This window comes from Balaenoptera musculus, chromosome 2 (assembly GCF_009873245.2).
Source record: "Balaenoptera musculus isolate JJ_BM4_2016_0621 chromosome 2, mBalMus1.pri.v3, whole genome shotgun sequence".
Classification (NCBI taxonomy): Eukaryota; Metazoa; Chordata; class Mammalia; order Artiodactyla; family Balaenopteridae; genus Balaenoptera; species Balaenoptera musculus.
This window is the reverse complement of record NC_045786.1, coordinates 81,014,299-81,034,268: the sequence shown is the minus strand read 5'-3', so window position 1 is coordinate 81,034,268 and position 19,970 is coordinate 81,014,299. Positions and strand designations below refer to the sequence as shown.

Here is a 19,970-nt window from a genome sequence, read left to right as displayed (position 1 = left end):
AAGACCAAATATAATCTGATAAGAGCTATTAACAAGAGCTTATGTTTTACTGATTTTAAAAATCTTTCCCATAAACACCACATACAGCATTTTTATAAATATTCTAGCTATGTTTTATAAATATGTTAGTACATATTTCGTAGAAAGTTTCTTTTTCTCTTTTATTGAAAGGCAGAAAATCTTTCTACTCTATAAAGGGCCATACTCAGATTTTTAAGTTTTAAATAGTAACTCAGAGAACCAGTTTCTATGTTAAATAACGCTACGTGTATTCTTTCACATCTGAGGACCTACATGATCTGGTTTTTAACTTTTAGCAAATTAGGTAAGTAGATCTAATGAACTCATCCAAAGGAAAGATAGTAGAAAGTAGCCAGTCCTTCCCTTCTCCGGCCTATCATAGCTAAGAAGCAGTGGCTGGGCATGGGGTCAGACTTGGACTGCCAGCGCTAGGGAGTTCCTGACTCATTGCTCAAAGAGTCCCTGCCAAGACAGGACCAGAAGTTCTGAAAGGGTTGCACCATGTAGGAAAATCCCACTCTTCCCAAGAAGGGTATGCTCAGCTCCGCTGGCTCCTCCTCACCCTTGGCCAACAAACCCACAGCTGGTAGAGATGAGAGCATGGGAGAGCTGGCACTTTGGAGTGTGCTCCGAGTTACGGGCTTCCCTCCCCCGCTTGTGGACAGCCTGCCATAACTACCACTATGAGTCACAGAGCTGACTACGAATTCAAAAGTCATGGAGGCCTCTCTGCGATCCAGACTGGAGCCTATGACCTCCATTATTTTCCCACTGACTTCTCAAATAGCAGGGGGTCAAATAGGAAATTAATTCGTAAATATCAAAATAGACCTGTGGGCCAGAAAATATCAACTGCAAAACTGGGGGATACTTGTAAAGATCAGGATTAAATAGAAGTGTTTACTAAAAATTTAAAAAATATATAATTACCTTGTCATCCTGAAAATCACAAGTCAGCAAGCACAAAAAACAAATGGAGAAAACAACAAACCCTTAGTTCCATAAATAAATTCCATCTTGAGTCCTCATCAAAACAGATAAAAGCTAACTGTGAAAACAACCAAGTTTGTTTCTCCTAAAACTAACTCTGTATGTAAATTACTATCCATGGAACTGGCATGAAGCGGACATTAATATATATTTATGTAATGGCAACTCTTAATTCTCAGGAACAGACTCTTGAAATTCTTTTTTGAGTTGTTTTGATTTTTCTAATTATAAAGTATTTGTGAGGGTATGAGAAAAATGAACCTCCTGTTAATGTATTATGGTAAGATTCTTATCGTAGGTCTGTGAGAGTTAACAGTAATGCCTCGGTAGGAGGTCATTCGTCCAAGTGAGGCTTCACTTGGACATTACTGCATTACTCCCGGAACACTTGTGGAGGGGGAGCACATAAACTAGATGTGGCTGGCTGGGCTGGATCATCACCTGGCTCACGGGATATCACTTACCATTGCTTGCAAAGGAGTTGTGAAATGATGTGTCTCTTGACTAGAAACGGAGTGGGATAAACAGCCCTGGGTTTGAAAGGGCTTAGTCAGTGTCCTGGGCATTCCTCCTAAGAGAAAACAAGCTGATGCTATGTGTTGGCTTGGAGCCTGGAGAGCAGGGACCTTGGTTAGACAGGGCCAGCCCATTAGGCGTTGGAGGTAAGTTGTCATATGGAGTATGTGAGCTGGGTAGGTGAGAGTGTGTGGTACCAGAGCTATGTGCCCTTGTGAGCTGGATTGTTTTTATGCCCCTTGGTTCATTTTTCTTTTTCTTTCTATTGACTTTGACTAAAGTTTCTTGTTAGAATACTAGTTCATCACAGGGAACCAGAGAAAGGAATTCTAATTTTGGACTCTGTTCCAGCCAGCATGCAGAGGGAGGCTTGTTTCTTGAGGCCCAGTCCCAGGTGTGAGTTGTTGTTATCAAATACAAATGTTATGTGCCAGGTTTGGTATCTTAACCACATGTAGAACTACCATTCCTTTTTTTTTTTTTCTTTTCTTTTCTTTTTTTTAGAATTTGGAGGCTTTCAATCTTCTTTTATTTTTATGTATTTATTTTTGGCTCTGTTGGGTCTTCGTTGCTGCACGCGGGCTTTCTCTAATTGTGGCGAGCAGGGGCTACTCTTCGTTGCGGTGCGCGGGCTTCTCATTGCGGTGGCTTCTCTTGTTGCGGAGCTCGGGCTCTAGGTGCGCAGGCTTAGCAGTTGTGGCGCACGGGATTAGTTGCTCCACGGCATGTGGGGTCTTCCTGAGCCAGGGCTCGAACCCATGTCCCCTGCATTGGCAGGTGGATTCTTAACCACTACACCACCAGGGAAGCCCCAGAACTACCATTTCTAAGAGAAGTGCTCTCAGATCTTTCAGGCATCCCACTCATTATATGTTATAGTCTTTTAAAAATTGAATTATATTGACATACAATATAAGTTTCATTTGTACAACATAGTGACTTGATATTTTTATACATTATGAAATGATCACCAGGATAAGTCTAGTTACCATCTGTCACCATACAGAGTTATTACAATATCATTGACTACATTCCCTATGATGTACATTACATCCCTGTGACTTATTTATAACTGGAAGTTTGTAACTCTGAATCCCCTTTATCTATGTCACCCAACCCTCTAACCCCCTCCCTTCTGGCAAACACTAGTTTGTTCTATCTATGAGTCTGTTTCTGGTTTGTTTTTTAGATTTCACACATACTAAGTGAAATCATATGGTATGTGTCATTCTCTGTCTTATAGTCATTTTTTATGTGGCAGGTCATGCAGCTGGGATACTTGATTGCCTAATTCTTGGTAACACTTTGCTTCATGAACATGGGCAGGGACATAAACCAGGTTTTAAGATGATTATTCAGATTCCCCCTGATGTCAAATGACTAAAAGGTCCATATCTCACCAACACATGGCAGTTGGATCTCAAGTTATCTGAGGTCAAGGAAGGAGTTCAGGGCTTCCCTGGTGACGCAGTGGTTGAGAATCTGCCTGCCAATGCAGGGGACACGGGTTCGAGCCCTGGTCTGGGACGATCCCACATGCCGCGGAGCAACTAGGCCCGTGAGCCACAACTACTGAGCCTGCGCGTCTGGAGCCTGTGCTCCGCAACAAGAGAGGCCGCGATAGTGAGAGGCCCGCGCACCGCGATGAACAGTGGTCCCCACTTGCTGCAACTAGAGAAAGCCCTTGCACAGAAACGAAGACCCAACACAGCCATAAATAAATAAATAATTTAAAAAAAAAAAAAAGAAAAGGAAGGAGTTCAAAGGGCCATCTGTATGCTTCAGCCTGGGTCCCTTCTGTGGAATAACTAAACACAGCCCCTCCTAGCTGGGACAACTCCCACCATTAAACAGAACTTCTTGAAGTGAGCAGAAATCATCTCCATGTCACTTCTACTCACTGATATCATTTCTAACCTTTTCATGTGTTATCTTTCCAGTTAAACAGGCTATTTTCAACAAATAATTTAAAATTGTATTTAATGCCTTCCCACAGCAAGACAACTTATGGATTTTTGTATTTAATAGAATTTTATGTTTGATCAAAATTTATCATGACCAGATTACTAAAAAACGATTAATTTTAAAAGCCCTTTGCTCATGAGTGAGCAGTGAAACTTTGAAGAGCATTTGGGATATCATTTGCTTCTTGTTCACTCCAATTGGTATTTGCAACAGTTTTAAAACAACATTGAGATTTTTCCCCCAAAATGATGGTATCCTTAATTAGACTAAAAATGCTCTTAAATGTTTGCTTTGTTATAAATTGGAGGGAAAGGGTAGGAAGAAAGAGGCCAGTCCCCAAATACCCACCTGAGCCACTTGCTCATGCTTACCTTGGGTTGGATGGCCTCTTTCTGGCTCATCAGTTGAGACCTCAAGATGAGGACTTCCTCCTTGCGGACATCGAGCTCCTCACTCACAGAGGTCAGCTGCTCCATGAGGACACGGTAGGCTGGTGCACCTGGAGCGGTCACCTCGGGGGCACTTTTCTCACTAAGGGCCTTGCGTAACTCATTGAGCTCATTTTTCAGTTTTTTGTTTTCTGATTCTAGTTCTTGACGCTGTATGAAGAGACAAAGAATAGTTCATCACTGTCATCCTCAACTTTACACCGGAATACTCATCTTTCCCTAAGATAGTAGAAGAATTCTGCTGGAAAAGATCGCCAGAGCTCCCCTAGTGAATGGCTCCCCTGGTTCTCCTGGGAACTCTGCTCTGAAAATTAAGAAAGTCAACGTCAAGTGGAATTGAGCAAGGTGAGTGGTAGTTTGCTTCATCAACCTAAATTCCAGAATCAAATTTATTCCAGGCCTCCCAGGGTGTGTTCACAGGCCTGAAGAGAATGCTGAGTCCTAAGGGGTGAGTTTATCTCAGTACTAAGAAGCCCAGGTTTTCTTTATGGGTAAATACAAGCACAAATATGAAGGTCCAAATGGTCAGGTTATTGCCAATGAATGGTTCAGAGACCAGATCCCTGAAGTGTTGAGTAGTACCCTCTTATTTCTTTTGTAAAGGAGAGGGGAAAGACCACTGAAATTTTAGGCTTTTAACTTCTAATTTAAAAATTACATAGCATTTAAACTAATAAAATTCTCTATAGTGTTTCAATAACAACAAACAATATATTTTTGAAACTTCTTTCCTGTGTGACATGCTGTGAAGCTGCTGGCAGAAGCCTTGAGAAGCAGGAGGAGAGGATGGGCGACCTCTCCCGTCAGTCATCTAGATGGACATACACATCCTTCACCATCTCCATACTTTCACATACTACCAGCCATCCTCCCATCACCAGTTAGTGCTGCCCTTTGTAGGCTCTGCTCAAACAACGGCAGTGGAACCCAGAATAGAGATCTGACGCTAAACTCTATTCACTGACCCTAAAATACAAATGTCATAGGATACTGGTTGGGAAATAGTGAAGCAGACGGGCATTTAAAAGCACCATGCTGATTTATTTAGCACATGACATTAAGGCTTTATGATAGTGGAAGTGAGACACTTCCATACAAAGATAAAATATTTTACCATTTCTTCCAGAGAAGCAATCTTAGGTTTGTAGCACCACATTAGACCTTTCAACATGTTATAGTAAGACTATTTAAAGTCCTTTTTTCCCCTAGTTTAAGAATTTATAACCCTTTCTTTCATGAATTAGTCCATTCTCATGTGAAAATGAATGCTCCTTCCTATCCCCAGTCTCCTACCAACTGGTAATCAGATTCGTATTGCTATTTCTGAAAACGTATGAATGTCTTTACTTCGACACCTAAGCTCTGATGCCATGTTTCCCAAACTTTAATGTGAATCAGAATCACCCGGAGGACAGATGGCTTGGTGCCACCCCCATGGTTTCTGATTCAATAGGTTTGGTGTGAGGCCCATACATTTGCATTTCCATCAAATTACCAGGTCATGTTGATGCAGATGGCCCAGGGACCACATTTCGAGAAACACGGAGCTAATACTTGGGAACTGTCTTTCTCTACAAACACATAGTTTCAGTGGGGTTTGATGGTTAGAGCATGGGGTTTGGAGCTAGAGATACCAATGTTCAAATTCCCTTCCTGTCAGTTTCTAGTGGGGTCATCTTAGGGAAGTTACTTATACTTCTTAGTGTCAATTGCTTCATCTATAAAATGGGAATTAAAATGCTTACTTGCAGGCTTGTTGTTAAAAATTAAGGCTGATGTGTAAAGTGCTTGTATTTTAAAATGATGAAGATAATGACAGCAGCCAACATTTGTTGGGTCCTTATGATGTGCTGGGCACTATTCTAAGCAGTTTACATGAATTACTTCATATAATCCTCATGACAGTCCTATAAGATACATATCATCATTACTCCCGCTTTATAGATGAGAAAACCAAGGCACAGAAAGGAGGATTTGCACACAGTCATATAGTGGCAGATCTAGCATTTGAACCCAGGCAGTCTGTCACCTGGGTCCATGTCCTTTACTACTTTCTACAGCCTCAAATGGCAGCTACTGTTCCTGCTTCTGCTTAGACTGAACTCTAGCTTACATGAAAGGGAATTTTAAAAAGGGAATGACACAGGGCTACAACTAATGCCTGAATAAGCCTTAAGCTAGGGCCTCAGGTACCCTTAAGGATGTTCTCTGAGAGAAAGCAGCTCTGAGCAGGTCTCTTGCCACAAGATATTCAAAGTCTTGGGCTGAAACTTCCCATTACCTTGAGTGACTCATATTCCAGTTCTGCACCTCTAATTTGTGGTCTTTCTTCTTCCTAGGGAAACACACAAAGTTAAAAACTTTATAAGTAAGTAGTTATATTTTAATTGTCTCATTTTTACTCTTAGAATATTTCCTGGCTCAGCAGAAAAGAGTGAGGAGAGTTAAGCCCTCACTACTTGAACCAAAACTGACTTGGTTAAAGTTAAAGTACTTCTGGGCTGAGCTGCCATTAAAGAAGAGACTGCAGAACTCGGTTTGCCGTGGCCCTAGGGTGGGAGAGCACTGCGCACCTTTGCCTTACTTCGGAGCACCTGCTCCTCCTTGTGGTCCAGCTCATCCTGCATCACCTGCTTCTCCTGCTCCAGCTCTGTGACCCGTTTCTGGAGCTTGAGGAACAACGACATGTCCAGAGGCACCTTCTTCTCGCTTGGCTCCTAAACCCCAGAAATCAGAAGATGGTCAAGATGGTTCCGAAGATGTACAAGCCAATGAGAAAATGATGAACAGCTCAATAGAGAAACAGGCAAACTTACAGGAGAAATATAAATGGCCAGAGAATATACAACTAACGCATCCAACCAGCTAATAAATGGAGAAATGCGAATTAAACAACAGCGAGGTACCACTTTCCCCCTATCATATTGGCAAAGACTAATAAGATTAGTAAGGCCATGTGTTAGTAACAGTGTCTTATAAGATATTGGTGGAAGTTATAAGTAGGTCCTTTGGAAGGGCAAGTTAGCTGTATTTATTAAAATTTAAGTCTGTATATTCTTTAACATAGGACAAACATAGCAATATATGTTTAAGAATTAATCCTACACAAATACACAAGTACACAAAAATATATGGGGAAAGATGTTCACTGTAATATTTTTTGTAATTGCAAAAAACTAAAAAGAACTCAAACGTTGGTCAATAGGAGAGTTGCTTAAATAAATTATGGTATAGCCAAACTATGAAGTGTTTTATAGCTGTTAAAAATAATGAAGTAGATCTACACGAGTAGATAAATATGTTCTAGATAAAAGTATTAAGTGAAATGAACAAGTTGCAGGATAGTATCTCATTTTTCTTAAAAAAAAACAAACCCAATATATGTGACTTTTAAGTATACCTAGCACATGGCATACAAATATCTAGAAGGCCATCGAGGTTATCTTAGAGAATGGGAGGTACTATGGGAAAGTTTCATTTTCTACTTCACACATTTCTATATTTGAATTGTTTACAATGAGCATGTACTACTACTTTTGTAATTAGGAAAAATGATTTTTGAAAAGGTGAGATGCTAGCATAAATATACTGAGGTCAGAGAGAAAACTAAAAAACCAAAATATATACAGCCCTTAATAAACTGAAAGATAACCTAGTAGCATTTAAAAAAGCATGTCAACTGGTTCTAAAACAGAGTCACAGCGAAAACTAGTAGGATAAATAAAGATACACTAACTGAAGCTAAGCAAAAGGAAATAATTAACCCCTAACCACCATCATAGAAATTCTGGAGGCTCCATAATTGTTTTACTTTCTTTACTTTGGGTTTGAATTTTTAATGAGGTAAGAAGAGAAAGAATTGTATCATTAGATTTAATGGAGAGGATAAAGAGCCTCTTTTTGTGAGAGAGAAAGAGAATGGTAACAACAACTTATTTATCTAATTAAATGATCGAAATATAATTCTTAACTGATCAGCAGATCTTATATTTCCAATTGTCAATTTTTTAAAAAATATTTTTTCCTGATATAAAAGCAAAATAAGTTTAGGAAATAAGAAAAGTACAAAGAAGAGAACTGTAAGCATAATCTCATATCCAGAGAAAACCCACAATTTTTGTCCAGTCTTTTTTAAAATAAATTTAAATAACTGGAATAATACTTTCATTATAATTTTGTACTGTCTTTAAAACTTAGCATCGTATTACAATCGTTTTCCAAATTTATAATATGATACTTGAAAGCACAATTTTTAATGGCTGTATTGACATGTGTACCATCATTTGCTTAGCTATTACCTTACTGGTGACCACTGGGGTTATTTCTAATTTTTTTGCTATTGAAATATACTAAAATAAACATCCTAGTACATAAATATCTAAACATTAATGTTTTTAAGTCTATTAAATTGGTTGAGCCTGTTTATACTTCCATCAGCAACCACCAACTTGCCTGGAACAGCAATGACTGTTATCATTAAAAAAAAAAATTGGCTCAGCTGGTAGACCAATAGTGGTATTTCATTATTGTTTTAATTTATATTTCTTTGTCTTTTGATGAGGTTGAATAATTTTTATATTCATGAGCAATCTTTGATCTTTTGTGAATTCTTGGTAGTGCTAAGTTCAGTATTATTCCAGTTCTAAAAAAACACCTAAGAAGAATCAACTAAACTAAGAAGTGGGGCATTTACAGGCTGTCAGGGTAGATAAATATCTACCAAAATATTTTATCTACAAACTAGTTAGACCTGGTCTTTTTCTTTCTGTCCACTTTCTTTTAAAAAATAGATTTATTTATTTTTATTTATTTATTCATTTTTGACTGTGTTGGGTCTTTGTTGCTGCGCATGGGGTTTCTCTAGTTGCAGCGAGCAGAGGCTACTGTTTGTTGTGGTGCATGGGCTTCTCATTGTGCTGGCTTCTCTTCTTGTGGAGCACAGGCTCTAGGTGCACAGGCTTCAGTAGTTGTGGCACACGGGCTCAGCAGTTGTGGCTCTTGGGCTCTAGAGCGCAGGTTCAGTAGTTGTGGCACACGGGCTCAGTGGCATGTGGAATCTTCCTGGACCAGGGATCGAACCCGTGTCCCCTGCATTGGCAGGCGGATTCTTTTTTTTTAATAGCTACTTTATTTAGTTATTTATTTATTTTTGGCTGTGGTGGGTCTTCGGTTCGTGCGAGGGCTTTCTGTAGTTGCGGCAAGTGGGGGCCACTCTTCATCGCGGTGCAGGGACCGCTCTTCATCGCGGTGCGTGGGCCTTTCACTATCACGGCCCCTCCCGTTGCGGGGCACAGGCTCCAGACGTGCAGGCTCAGTACTTGTGGCTCACGGGCCCAGCTGCTCCGTGGCATGTGGGATCTTCCCAGACCAGGGCTCGAACCCGTGTCCCCTGCATTGGCAGGCAGATTCTCAACCACTGCGCCACCAGGGAAGCCCGGCAGGCGGATTCTTAATCACTGCGCCACCAGGGAAGTCCATCTGTCCACTTTTGCACTGCTCAGAGTAACAAAAAGTTTAGGTATATGACCTTCACCATAAAGTCTGTCCTGACTTAGTAGAACAGAGGTAACATCTTCCCTGAACATGAAATTACCACAGAATTTCATTCATACAAAAACTCATTTCTATACATCCCACAAATACTTATACTTTAGCTTATTTATAATGTAAACATTCTATCTTATGTATTTTAATGTTTGTTCCTCTATTAATCGTGTATGTATCCCTGAAAACTTTTAACTATTTAATCCTTTTTTCACACTATGATAGAAGCCTTCGTTCTATGAATGAATATAATATTTCATCATTGTACCTATAGGTAGGAACATTTGACAACTGCAAAAATTGAGGCATAATGATTAGTAATTAAGAGAGCTCCAAGTGGTGCCCATTCTTATCCCTAATGACACGTATAATCAAAGAGATATTGTCCTCTCTATGCCACGTAAGCAAGAAGGAAGTTTGGGCCATCTGGCTTAGGGAAGTGTCTGGGGTTTTGTTTTGCTTTCTTTCCTTTGTTAGGACTTTGTCATGTAGGGCTTTTCCAAGAAAGTGAAGCTTTAAAACTAATCTAAAAAATAGCAACAGTCTCTCATTAGAGGAAAATCAGGAAGATAACAGAATTTGTTCACAAAATTACCATGACAGGCCTGGCAGTCATTCTGGAATTACTGCTGACACTCGCTGAGAAAGTCATGGTGACGCTTTCCCTGGATTTGACAGGTATGAGAAAGCTCGACAGCAGTAGCAGAACTGAGATAATTAGTTAATGGCTACTAAGAAAGGGGCATTACAGAGCGCGGAGAAGCAATGGTTCCAAAAAAATAACCCCAAACCACGAAGATGCTGGAAGTGTGGGAGGGCTACAAGGCAAGTGGAGCTGGCAGGTGAGTTCTTCAGAGAAAAACAGCAATGGAGGTGTCATTGTGTCTTGTGAACAACCAATCACAGGTTTCTGATTTGTGACTAGAGAGCCATTAATCTTTTATTTTTACATCAAATTTTGCTATCATTACACGACTAAGGTCGGAATTCTGTGTTTCAAAACAATTTATCTGCTTTAATTTTTAAAAAATCAATTCATAAACAAGAGTGATCCCATTATTTTCCTGCCACTGGATTCTAAAAGAGCTACTTGGGAATATTACACATAGGAGTTGAAATTTTTCCTTTAGTTTGAAAGGGGCAATTTGTAAACCTGGCCATTACAGAGGTAGTTGCAGGAAGAAATGCAAACCGGCAAGTCATAAGTAATTCGAAGTACAAAGTTACGTCCTGCACAATTTCCCTTCTGATAATCAATCTCTCTTTTTCTATTACTAGTTGTATAGATTTCCATCTTTCTGATCCTGGCCACACCCAGTCAGAATTGTAGGGTGGTCACTGGAAGCCTGTTTATTAGAGCAAAAACCTTTGTTTATTGAACACTTACTATATCAACACTGCTGCAAGTGTTTTATAAAAATTAACTCATTTAATCTTCAAAATATCACTATAAAGTAAGATAATAATAGCATTGCCACTTCACAGATGAGGAAACTGAAACACAGAGAGATTGAGGCTAAGGTTATGGACTCAGTCCCAAGGAGGAGAGTTACTGTAGTCTGTCCCATGGTAAAGACAGAACTAACCAAAGCCAGCCACATCTCAGATGCATGCACGTAGTCACAAGCAACAAGCATGACTAGTTCAGTCAACAGCCTTCCTCATTATTGAGAGAAGACTTCTAGTGTATGACCTACTGTTGGTGGTCAGTGCACGTGACAGACACTAACAATAATCGAAGATCTGTAGGTGATTTCTGGAGCACAATTCACACTTCATTATTCAAAAAAGATGAAAAATGTACCAAATCCCACTCTAATCTATCTCTTAACTTGAGAAAAGACTTGACAGAAAACAAGTGAGAACAGAAACGAAAAGGTTACCCCTCCCCTCAAATCTGTAAGAATCTGGAGAAAACTTGAAAAGAATAGACACCCTGACAAAAACTGTTACTAGTAAAAATTAGGTAAAGCATATAAGAGTTTTGAGTTTAAAAATGTAATGCCCACTACTGGGCATATACCCAGAGAAAACCATAATTCAAAAAGACACATGTACCCCAAAGTTCATTGCAGCACTATTTACAATAGCCAGGTCATGGAATCAACCTAAATGCCCATCGACAGACGAATGAATAAAGAAGTTGTGGTACATATATACAATGGAATATTACTCAGCCATAAAAAGGAATGAAATCGGGTCATTTATAGAGACGTGGATGGACCTAGAGACTGTCATACAGAGTGAAGTAAGTCAGAAAGAGAAAAACAAATACTGTATATTAACGTATATATGAGGAATCTAGAAAAATGGTGCAGATGAACCAGTTTGCAAGGCAGAAATACAGACACAGATGTAGAGAACAAACGTATGGACACCAAGGGGGGGAAAGCAGGGGGGGAGTGGGGGATGAATTGGGAGATTGGGATTGACATATATACAGTAATATGTATAAAATGGATAACTAATAAGAACGTGCTGTATAAAAAAATAAATAAAATTCAGAAATTCAAAAATAAAAAACACAAACCCCAAAGAACTGTGAGCAATAATGAATTGCTGTAGTTTGAAACCACTAAAGTCAGGGATGGTTTGTTGCACAACAATAGATAACTTGAACAACCTCCATCCTGCTACATATAGGCCATACTGCTGTATCAATGTCCCCAGCCTAATGTTATCTGTAGACAGAAATGGGACTGGAGAACCGCAGTGTAGAACCCCTGAGTGCAAGGAGGTAGAGTGTGGAGCTCTGAACAGACAAGCCTCAGTTAGAATACTGGCTCTGCCACTTACAAGCTGTGACCTTGGGCCAGCAACTTAGCCCTCTCCTATGTATGAGTCCAATTATATGACACTTTTCTTTAAAAGGAACAGAATGAGATGGAGAAACCTTTCATCCCAAGTGGAACTAAAGACAAGAAAGGAAAGAATTATTCAATTTTTTTCAGCTGTTCTGCCAGAAGCAGTCTATTTCTGACTTGGCCATTCTCTCAGAATATGATACAAAAATAGAAGAGTTGTGCCTGAATTACCCATTACAGAAACTAATGTCATATTTGAAGAAGATCTGAGAATTGGTTTGGGAACAATCTAAGTTAAAGTCACTGTACTCTTGGAGTTACAGTAACATGTCATTTTGATTTCAAACCATGTAACACAAAACACTAAGGCAGATTTATAAGCTGTTTTTCATGCATTTTTGTGGGAGAGAATTACATTGGTACAAACAATCATCAAACAGGCAGCAATTTTGCTAAACTCTTGGGCATTGGTGTTTATAATATTCTAGGACAGAGGGCTTACTTTTCAAATAATTTACCTCAGTCTGAAGTCAATTCATGACAGACAGGCTATGTTTTTTGCACACAGAACATGTTAAGGTGTAAAAGGGAATTACAGAAGGGAAAATCTGATCCTCAAAATTACATTAAAAATGAAAATTAAAATGTTTATTGACAAAAAATATATGCAATAAGTATGTATGCACACAGCTAATTAAGCACCTTTAAGTCACTTATGAAGAATAAACAGCATAAAACAAATGTTACGTTTATGGACAAATGGGGTCCTCTCTGCAAAGAAAATGTTCTCTGTTAGTAACAGCATGGGCACATCTTACTTTTACTGACAGGAGTCTAAAATGTACCTCTGTCCTTGATGGAATGTCTTCAGTTTCTGCAATTTCAGAGCTAAAGGTGCATTCGGACTCATTGCTGCTGTGGGTGGAGTCTGTTCTCCTGTGCCCAGGCTTAGGCACGTTCTGCAAGACAAATAAGCAGTTATAGTTAGCACAATGTAATTAAATAATTGAACTAGGCCTAGTTAAGACAGCATCCATCTTAACTCGGTTCTAATCCTCACTCACTGACTTAATGTTCTCATGCCCAAACGATCTGTTCCATGTCGTATTAACAAACTCTTACATGGGGGCTTCCCTGGTGGCGCAGTGGTTAAGAATCCGCCTGCCAACGCAGGGGACACAGGTTCGAGCCCTGGTCCAGGAAGATCCCACATGCCGCGGAGCAACTAAGCCCGTGCACCACAACTACTGAGCCCGTGTGCCTAGAGCCCATGCTCCGCAACAAGAGAAGCCACCGCTCTCTGCAACTATAGAAGGCCCGCGTTCAGCAACTTCAGCAATGAAGACCCAACGCAGCCAAAAATAAATAAATAAAATAAATAAATTTATTTAAAAAAACCAAAACAAACTCTTACAAAAGGGTCACCTTTGGAACTCCTCAAAGAAAGAGAAAGATGCACCAGGAGGGCATGACAAGCACAGTCACAAAACCAAATACTCAAACAAAAATCATCTGTGAATACTGGCAGAGTCCGCTTTTTAAAGTGGTGAGTGGCTAGTCGCACTGGGTGAAGCATAGGTGTGATGCCTCAGCATCCAAGGACTGCAACTGACTTCCGTGTTGCAATCAAATAAAACCTACCAAAAAGTTCACAGGATATGTTTAATGATAGCATAATCATTTTACTGCACCGTATTTGGGCATAAATGGTAAAAAAAAAAAAAAAAAAAAAAAAAGTCGGGAGAGGGGGGTTTCCACATAGGCGACTACAATTTCTGTTAGTTTCATGCCTGAAGCTGAATCTCTGGAGTCAGCAGTGGGAAGGATGAGTGTGCAGAAGAGGCAAGGAAGCTGCTCGAAGAATCCTGGGAAGATCCTTGGGTTATTAATTCAGGGAGTCCAGGTGACACTATTATGGCATGTGGTACCTATGAACTAGTGTTCAGAAAGCTTGTGGGGAACAGAAAAGTTAAGCAATTGTAGTCCCTTCCTTTCTGTAGGAAAAGGGGTTAGAGAATGACTTGAAGGAAGAAGGAATAAAAAGGCTGGGTTTGGACCCCTCACTCCTAGGGTGCCCCCAGCAGAAGACATGGAAAGGTTCAGTGGCCTGGATTTTCTAGGGTTACAAATCCTGAGAGCTTCAGAAAGGCCTCCAAGAGCTTTGGGATCTGTCCAATTTCCTTTACTCCTTCCCAGGTGCAGGAAAAGAGCCAGAAGCCACAAAGAGCTTTTTGCCTCTTTCCTTCCAACATCCAGGCTTATAGCGAGCAGACCCACCTGTGCAACCACAGGGAAGCCAGCCCCCAGGGGCAGTTGAAAGCCCCTCAGCCCAGCCCAACCTGTATGTTCTATGTTCATTAGTGTAATTTTCTTTTTTTGTGTGTGTGATATCTTTGTCTGGTTTTGGTATCAGTGTGATGCTGGCCTCACAGAATGAGTTTGGAAACTGCTCCCTCTTCAATTTTTTGGAATAGTTTGAGAAGCATAGGTGTTAACTCTTCTTTAAATGTTTTTTGCTGGGAGTTTTTGACTGCTGATTCAATATCATTTCTGATATTTGATCTGTTCATATTTTCTATTTCTTCCTGATTCAGTATTGGAATATTGTATGTTCCTAGGAATTTGTCCATTTCTTCGAGGTTGTTCATTTTATTGGCATGTAGTCATTTGTAGTAATCTCTTATGATACTGTGTATTTCTGTGGTGTTGCCTGTAACTGCTCCTCTTTCATTTCTGATTTTATCTATTTGGGCTCTCTCTTTTTGTCTTGATGAGTGTGGCTAATAGTTTACCAATTTTGCTTATTTTTTTCAAAAGACCAGCTCTTAGTTTTGTTCATCTTTTAAACTGATTTTTAGTCTCTATTTCATTTCCACTCTGATCTTTTTTTTTCTCCTTCTAATGTTGGGCTTTGTTTGTACTTTTTCTAGTTCCTTTAGGTGTAAGGTTAGATTGTTTATTTGAGATTTTTCTTGTTACCTGATGTAGCATGTATCGCCATTAAACTTCCCTCTTAGAACTGTTTTTGCTGCAGTCCATAGATTTTAATCATTTTGTTTCCGCTTTCATTTGTCTCCGGGTATTTTAAAAATTTCTTCTTTGGTTTCTTCAGTGACCTATTTGTTGTTTAGTAGTGTTTTGCTTAGCCTCTATGTGTTTGCTTTTTCAGTTTTTTTTCTTGTAGTTGATTTCTAGTCTCATAGCATTGTGGTGGAAAAAGATGCTTGATATGATTTCAATCTTCTGGATGATCTGTCCTTTGATATAAGTGGGGTGTTAAAGTCCCCTACTATTATTGTGTCACTGTCAATCTCCTCCTTTATGTTTGTTAATATTTGCTGTATGTATTCAGGTGCTCCTATGTTGGGTGAACATATGTTTACAACTGTTATATTTTCTTGTTGGATTGGTCCCTTTGTCATTATGTAATGTCCTTTTTTGTCTCTTGTTATAGTGTTTGTCTTAAAGTCTATTTTGTCTGACTATCGCTACCCCAGCTGTCTTTCCATTTCCATGGAATACATTTTTCCATCCCCTCACTCTCAGTCTGTGTGTCTTTAGAACTGAAGTCTCTCACAGGTGTGTGTGTGTGTGCGTGTGTGTGTATTTGTCTTGTCTATATTATCCATTCTGCCACTCTATGTCTTTTGATTAGAGCACTTAGTCCATTTACATTGAAAGTAATTATTGATAGGTATGTACTTATTGCCATTTTGTTAGTTGTTTTCTGGTTGTTGTAGTTCTTTTTTGTTCCTTTCTTCTTTCGCTTTCTTCCCTTGTGATTTGATGATTTTTTTTAGTGTTATATTTGGATTACTTTCTTTTTTGTGTGTGTATGTGTATCTATAATATGTTTGTGGTTACAATGAGGTTCATAAAAACAACAATAAATGAGGTTCAATCACACATATATACATGTACATACATGTACAAATATATTTAATTATTTAAATATGATGATCTCAAGTTCAAATGCATTATAACAACCATGCATTCTTAGTCCCCTCCCCACGATTAGTGTTTTTGTCATCATATTTTACATCTTTTTGTTTTGTGTATCCCTTAACTACATACTGTGGATATAGGTTATTTTACTACTTTTTTGTCTTTTAGCCTTCCTACTAGATTTATATGTGATTGATCTACTATCAATACTGTATGTTTACCTTTATCAGTGAGAGTTTCCCTTTCTAGTTGTGGCCTTTTGTCTCCTGCCTAGAGAAGTCCTTTTAACATTTCTTGTTAAAACGTTTAGTGGCCCTGAATTCTTTAGCTTTTGCTTGTTTTATCTTTTTATCTTTCCTTCAAATTGGAATGATAGCTTTGCTGGGTAGAGTATTCTTGGTTGTAGGTTTTTTCCTTTTATCACTTTGAATATATCATGCCACTCCCTTCTGGTCTGCAAAGTTTCTGCTGAAAAGTCAGCTTATGGTCTCAAGGAAATTCTTTCTATATAATTAGTTGCTTTTCTCTTGCTGCTTTGAAGATTCTCTCTTTATCTTTCATTTTTACCATTTAAATTACAATGTGTCTTGGTGTTGACCTCTTTGGGTTGACCTTGTTTGGGACTCTCTGTGCTTCCTGAACCTGGATGTCTGTTTTCTTTCCCAGGTTAGCGAAGTTTTCAGCTATTATTTTTTTTTTTAATATTATTTGTATATGAAAGAATCCTTTTTTTTTTTAATTTTTATTTTATTTATTTATGGCTGTGTTGGGTCTTCGTTTCTTTCGTTTCTGTGCGAGGGCTTTCTCCAGTTGTGGCAAGCGGGGGCCACTCTTCATCGCGGTGCGCGGGCCTCTCACTATCGCGGCCTCTCTTCTTGCGGAGCACAGGCTCCAGATGCGCAGGCTCAGTAATTGTGGCTCACGGGCCCAGCTGCTCCACGGCATGTGGGATCCTCCCAGACCAGGGCTCGAACCTGCGTCCTCTGCATTGGCAGGCAGATTCTCAACCACTGCGCCACCAGGGAAGCCCCTTCAGCTATTATTTCTTCAAGTAAGTTCTCTGCCCCTTTCTCTCTCTTCCCCTTCTGGGACCCCTATGAGAATGTTATTATGCTTGATGTTGTCCCAGAGGCCTCTCTCAAACTATCCTCATTTTTTAAAATTCCTTTTTCTTTTAGCTGTTCTGAACTGGTGATTTCTACTACTCTGTCTTGCCATTCACCAATCCACTCCTCTGTATCATCTAACCTACTGTTGATTCCTTCTAGCGTATTTTTAAATTTCAGTTATTGTATTCCTTAACTCTGTTTGGTTCTTCTTTATATTTTCTCTTTGTTAAACTTATCACTATGTTCATTCATTCTTTTCCCGAGTGCACTGAACACCTTTATGATCATTACCTTGAACTCTTTATTGGATAGATTGCTTATCTCCACTTCGTTTAGCTCTTCTTCTGGGGTTTTGTCTTATTCCTTTGTTTGGAATATATTCCTCTATCTACTCGTGTTGCTTATTGTTTGTGTTTATTTCTGTGCATTAGGTAGGTTGTTTATGATTCCCAGTCTTGGAGAAGTGGCCTTACGAAGGAGACATCCTATGGGCCCCAGCAGCCCATCCTTTTAGTCACCAGATCTATATGCTCTATGGGTGCCCCTATGTGGGCTGCATGGGCCCTTCTGTTGTGGTGGGGATCACTACTTGGATGCACTGGTACATTGGGATGGCCCTCGGCCTGGTTGGCTTCCAGGTCCTACCTAATGCGATAACTGCCAGCCGGCTGGTGGGTGGGTTTGGGTTCTGGTGTGGCAGGCTGCATAGCCTGGGGTGTGTCTCAAGGCTGGTCCCAGGTTACTGATGGATGGGTCAGTGACCAGGGTGGCTGGATGGGGGGCTCATGGGGCTGGTGCCAGCTCACTTGTGAGCAGGTAAACCTCTGGCCCTAATAGGCTAGAGGGAGGACTCCAAAATGAAACTTGTCTGCAGCAGTGTCCTCATGGTTGGAGCTCCCCAAAATGCCTGCAGCCAATGTCTATGTCCCAAGGGTGAGCTCCAGTGGCCTCATGCCCTCTGGAAGGCTCTCCAAGGTTAGCAAGTGGGTCTGAACCAGGCTCCTTTCAAATTGTTGCTTCCGCACTGGGTCTTGGACGTGTGAGATTTTGTATATGCCCTTTAAGAGTGGAGTCTCTGTTTCCCACAGCCCTGTGGCTCTCTTGCACACAAGCCCCACTGCCTTCAAGTCCAGATGCCTGGGGACTCGTTTTCCTGGTGCTGGAACCCCAGGCTGGGGAGCCCAATGTGGGGCTCAGACCCCTTGTACCTTGGGGAGAACCTCTGCAATTGTGTTTATCTTCCTGTTTGTGGGTCACTTACATGGGGTGTGGGTCTTGACTATACCGTGTCTCCACCCCTCCACCCCTCCTACCCATTTTGTTGAGGTTCCCTTTTATATCTTTAGTTTCATAAAATAGTGTCTGCTAGTCTTCAGGTCATTCTTATATACAGCTGCTCTGTAAATAGTTATAATCTTGGCGTGTCTGTGGGAGGAGGTGAGCTCAGGGTCTTCCTACTCTGCCGTCTTGGCCACTCCCCTCCAAATTACCTTGTGTTTTATAACAGATATTTCAGAGCATTTCTGGCCATCTGTGCCAATAGGTTACATTTAAGGCCAATAGTTGTAGGAACAAGATTGCTAGGGAACTCTTTGTTTCCTGATAGCGGGATAAGTAGAACAGGAGGGTGTGCAGAACTATTAAAAGTTCAAAATGTACTTTGGCAGATGCAGAAGAGTCCTTGAAATAGATAAGACAACTTATTACAAATAGAGGCTGAATCTTCTTTTTCTAGGACTATATCTTTGAAACTACAAAAACTATATAATACTTGATTATATAAATATTTGCTTTATAAGCAAATTTTAGTTTAAGTCATTCAATACATAAAACAAAGTCCAGCTACGCTGACTTTATAGTATCTTATAATCCAGTCTTCAAAGTGTTTGACTTTACAAAATATTTAAGAATAAAGTGATATGATTTCTGGGATATGTTTTAAAACAATCCAATCCATTGGATGGAGTGGGATGGAGGGTAGAATGGGGGATAGAAATGTGTTGACCATTTTGGATTGAGTGATGGGTACATGGAATACAGAGGGGTTCATTCTACTTTTCTATCTAGTTTTGCATATGTTTAAAATTTTTATATTAAAAAAATCAAAAGTATTTGACTCACAACCATCAAAGTCATCTCTTCCTTGAGGTCATCATATCGTTCTTCCAAGCGACTGAACTCATTCAGAAGGTTCTGATATCTCAGCCTTTCATCATTAAGATCGAGTTCCAGTTGTTTTGTTTCTTCTATTAACTTCTTTTCCATAGTCTCTGAAAGAAAGGAGAGGGAAAAGCATACCAAAGATGGCTCCACAGAATGCAAGAATACAAACAGGGACCCTGACTTCCAGTTTCTTTGGGAGGGGTTCTGCTTTTAGCACCACTATGATCTATGAAGAGTACCTTAGTGGAGGTAGGGAAAGAGAAAATACCATGACCAAAGAATAATTTATTAATAACAACAACCATCATCTATCGCATTGTTCCATGAACAGAACTAGTTCATTCATTGGTTACAGCACATCCTTGATAAACTTCCACTAGTCATCATCTAGTAACTAGAGTATACATTTCTTATTCCAATAGTATTCTGTTTCAGGCTATTCATAAAATTCTTTTGTCCCAAAA

General features: G+C 39.8%; 1 protein-coding gene across 7 annotated transcripts in view; it reads right to left on the bottom strand.

Moving 5' to 3' along the window:
* Nucleotides 1-19,970, bottom strand: part of MYO5A (myosin VA) — a 200,720-nt gene that overhangs the window by 38,493 nt on the left and 142,257 nt on the right. For 4 of the 7 annotated variants that reach the window (XM_036842522.1, XM_036842524.1, XM_036842525.1 and 1 more), the window contains exons 24-29: nt 19,465-19,613; nt 13,135-13,248; nt 6,515-6,658; nt 6,223-6,276; nt 3,864-4,091; nt 952-960 (exon numbers count right to left, since the gene is read on the bottom strand). In XM_036842522.1, coding sequence (XP_036698417.1) covers nt 952-960; nt 3,864-4,091; nt 6,223-6,276; nt 6,515-6,658; nt 13,135-13,248; nt 19,465-19,613 — 698 coding nt within the window. The remainder of the gene's footprint in view (nt 1-951; nt 961-3,863; nt 4,092-6,222; nt 6,277-6,514; nt 6,659-13,134; nt 13,249-19,464; nt 19,614-19,970) is intronic. The other 3 variants (XM_036842523.1, XM_036842527.1, XM_036842526.1) reach the window with 1 other exon arrangement.